Source organism: Glycine max, chromosome 1 (genome assembly GCF_000004515.6).
Source record: "Glycine max cultivar Williams 82 chromosome 1, Glycine_max_v4.0, whole genome shotgun sequence".
Classification (NCBI taxonomy): Eukaryota; Viridiplantae; Streptophyta; class Magnoliopsida; order Fabales; family Fabaceae; genus Glycine; species Glycine max.
In genome coordinates, this window is record NC_016088.4 from 11,705,089 (window position 1) to 11,709,289 (window position 4,201).

At 34.9% G+C, this 4,201-nt stretch overlaps 1 protein-coding gene across 1 annotated transcript; it reads right to left on the minus strand.

The window, feature by feature from the left end:
• Window positions 1–3,179: 3,179 nt before the first annotated feature.
• On the minus strand, window positions 3,180–3,981 carry LOC102661372 (phytosulfokines 1). The gene is made up of 2 exons (XM_006573127.4): window positions 3,689–3,981; window positions 3,180–3,428 (listed from the first exon to the last, which is right to left on the minus strand). The coding sequence occupies exons 1-2, from the start codon at window positions 3,842–3,844 to the stop codon at window positions 3,300–3,302; spliced, it is 285 nt and encodes a 94-aa protein (XP_006573190.1). The 5' UTR covers window positions 3,845–3,981; the 3' UTR covers window positions 3,180–3,299.
• Window positions 3,982–4,201: the final 220 nt, after the last annotated feature.

Here is a 4,201-nt window from a genome sequence, read left to right on the forward strand (position 1 = left end):
TGAGTTAAAGAGAGAGGTTGCAATACCTGCACTTCCCTTCGAATCGATGGGTTCAATCCCGAAATAAAGCAACTTAATACGAATGGCGTCGGTAATTCGATAATCTTGTTTGCTTGTGATTCGAACTCCGAGAGGTATGCTGATACCGATGAGCGTTGTTGAAGCTTGCAGAGTAACCCCGTAGGATCCTCATACGTCGTCGTGGAGAAACGTGAATGAATGGTGTGAAGAAAAGCAGACCATGAAGACAATTGCGCGTTGCGATGCATCCGCTGGAACCAAGCCAGTGCAGGTCCTTCCATGTAGAAGGAAGCTATTGTTAACCTTTCTTGCTCCGGCGTTGCATAATACTCGAAGAATTGCGTTATTTTGAAGATCCATCTTGTTGGATCAGAGCCATCAAAGCATGGAACATCCAGCTTCATGCGGTACTGTGGATTGTGTGATGGCGTGTGACCTGTCGACGACGACGGTGGCGTGAGTGGTTGTGGCTGTTGCTGATGAGCTTCGAGCTGTGACATGCGATGAAGGAGATCATCGATCTTTGAGTTCATGGCAAATTGAGACGTTGTAAGCTTAGCAATGGCGTCTTCGAGACGATCAACGGAAGTCTTCGAGCGTGTGGATTCCGCCATTGATGCTCAATGAAAGCACCACTGTTATACTTGGCATTCGAGGGCCAAGGGACCTCCAAAACATGAGAAGAAGGAGGGAATAACGAAGGGTATTTTATTCATGATTCATGTGCTGAATTACAATGTATTTATAGATGAGGAGAGGATTCTCGAAGCTTCCTAACAATTGAACAACCCACCCTTCTAACAGAAATAACAAACATATTCTCTCTCTCTCTCCCCTGAAGCTAATCTTTGAACCCCACACCTATCACGTGCTCCGTTCTGCATGGCCACGGTCATACTCCTTCAAGTATGCTGGAGTGGACCTCACCCGTAACGGCTTGGTCCGTGATGCTTCCTTGCACCTCCCTTGCTGATGGTACCCCCTCAGTACCTCCTCGCGTAACAAGTCCATAATTGATGTTTGCATAAATTTTCACATGTTTGATTTTTTGTTTGGAGAAGATTTCAGAATTAATTCTAAATTGAAATAACTTTGAATAAATTATGCATTGGATATAAAATTTTGTAATTTTATAATAAAACATCTAAACATAAATCACGTTGAATCAATTTTAACCAAAATCAATTCCATTTAAAATTAGCTTTCTCATTCTCATTGTACGTTAATCCAAAAATACTATATAAATGCCCCTTCTAGAGCCAAATTAGCAAATTAAACAGCAGTATTTCTTCGTTACTATTCACTCCTCAAATGGAACTTGACCCTAATGATGAGTTACTTGAATCTTCTGCAGTGTCATCATGTGAATAGTGTAGATAAAAAAATCATTTCTATCTTAAACTATACCCCAGATTCCAAAAATTACATGTGAAGACAGTAAAAAATTTCACTTCAACCTTAAACTATAAACCTTTAACTAGAGTTTAGACATGATTAGGCTTAGTTGATTGAAATTCCACACGATTTAATCCAAGCCCATTTGTTAAAGAAATACGGTTAAACCATGCATGTTTTGGTTCTCATATATATATAAAAATGTTCGAAATTTATTTCTCTAAAATTTTGTCAAAGTTAGTCGTGTTATCTCAACTACATGCCCCTTATTGGATAAAATGGTCTGTCTCACAATTTGTCGGCCTCATTTTTACGCATTCTCTATTCTCCACTTCTCCTCATTTTGGTTTTGGACTTCTCCAAAACTACCACAACTTTTCATCTGCCTTTTGTAAACAGAAGCACCATTATGCTTGTTTTGCACCCGTTGTTAGAATTCAAAATGGTTTCCTGTAACACTTAAAGGCAGTACTTGTGACAATTTTTTCATCCATGCTAGCTATCACATACTTAAAAAGGTGTTGTAAGACTATTTTAATATTTTTTGTATACCATTCTCGAGTTTATGTCTTACTCTAAATCATGATAACTAATGACTTTCTTGAAGATCAATAGCATTTTTCATTCCTTAGCTACTATGTCAAGATCCATATTGGCAATCCTAGCTAAAAGGTAAAATTTAAAGTTTAAATCATCAATGTTATTGTCTATTATGTTAGAGAGAAAGAAAAAAAAAAGACAATTATATCAAAGGGTTCATTATTTTGTGTCCCTCATCTTTTCTGGATTTTCATTTTTAGTCTATCAAAAAATTTTATTTCCTTTTAGTCCCTCAAAAAAAGTTTCGATCTGTTTTTGATCTCTAATGTATAATTTTTTAGAGACTAAAAATAGAATAATTTTTTTTAGGAACTAAAACAAGACAAAAAAAATGATGGAAGAATTAATAAAAACGAAAATCCACAAAAGATAAGAGAAACCTTTATTAAATATAATGAATGGGCCCTACTTGATTGTGCTCTCTGTTCTAAGTTCTAACCCAACATATATGGCAAAATCCAAATTGACAACCCTAAAATGTCAGATTTAAATTTAAATAGTTTTATTAAATATAATTAGTAGATCATAGTTGATAAAATTGTTTTTCTGTGTTCAACATAAATCAGTATTTGTTACTCTACTTTCAGTAACAATTTTCAATCTAGGAATTAAATGCGCTCTGAAAAGGACGGCCACCAGTACTCCTTAAGCTACAGTATGATTTATGAAGTCTCAATTACAAGTTTAAGGGTTCTTAAGGATATTCATTATACTGTTAGAAAATACGGCTAAAAGGAAAGATATTTTTATACAGTAATAACTAATAAGTAAATATTTATCCAAGTATCACCAAAATAATATTAGTGTGAAGTTGTTCTGAAGTGAAAGATGCCTGTGATCTAGAAAAGAAAAAAACATATTTACACAAACATATATACAAATAAACTTAACATTACATCCAACCAAAAACTTTTAAGATATTAGATTTATAAGTGTTTCTCACTTATATATAACTCAAAACGTTTGTTCTTATCTAAGGTGAGACTTTTTACTCATATTTGTTGTAATCTAACATATAGCTAAAAGTCTTTGATTTTTCCAATGTCCTAATTACAAAAGGGTCCAATTTTCTAATCAAGATTTAAGAGTCGTGGGTTGGTACCAGTATCACCTATGATCAATTTGTTGGCCTTATCAAAAAGCAAAAGAAAACATCCGGCGGAAAAAAGAAAAAGATATTACATAGTTTTCACATTGACACTATAGTATTCTAAAGAATTACACTTCCCTCATTAGTCATTACAATATAAATACTTAAAAAACAGAAGCAAGAAATAGCACAATCAAGGCCCATTATTGATGTCTTGTGTGTAGACATAATCCGTATGAGCAACCATTGTTGTTTTAGCCACACACTCAGTCCTGTCTAGCCCCTTGCAAGCACCACCATCATCATTGAATCGTGTCTTTTCCTACATAGTACAAGAAAATTAACAAAAAAAGGTTTTAGTACTTTGTGGAAACAAACATAAACATAGCATGTAACTGAACAAAAATATCATAAGAACCCACTTAAGGTATGCTTGGATTTTCGATGAGAGGATCCAAAAGTATGTTTGAGATCATGTTTAATTACCCCTCAAAAAGTATTTTAAAAGTAAAAAAATTCTTGCAAACTTAGTTTTAGAGACTTTATGTGCTTTTGTAGATTTCAATCCGAACATGCACTTACAAGTGGTGCTGTTGTTACATGGGAAGAAGAAACTGGTCTGTGCGGAACAGAATCTGGACTAATATTGGTGTTGATCATGAACAAGGACCTGCCACCAACAACTGTGAAGAGAAGAACATAAATAACGAAGAATAATATTGTGATGCACCTTGCCATATGGTTAACTTAAACTATTTACTGGGAACATATAACTTTGGCACAAATAGAGTGAATGAAGGGAAATATAAATGGAAGTAGTAGTGGAAGTGTGAAGTTCCATGAGTGAGCATTGAAATCATGCAACCTACCACAAAAAGTCAAAGCAAATTCAATGCCCCCATTAATTTAGAAGTAAATGCTTCCTGTCTTTCTAGGGGACAAGAATTATTTTAAATTGAGAGACATTGCATTGAGGAGTGGGAAGTGAGAACCGTTTTGCTCCTTCCTTCTTTCTTGGCTATTCTTTATGTTTTTGTCACCAGAGCGCAAGCTGTTCTTGCAAGTCTAGTGTACGATAAATTAACACTCTCACAG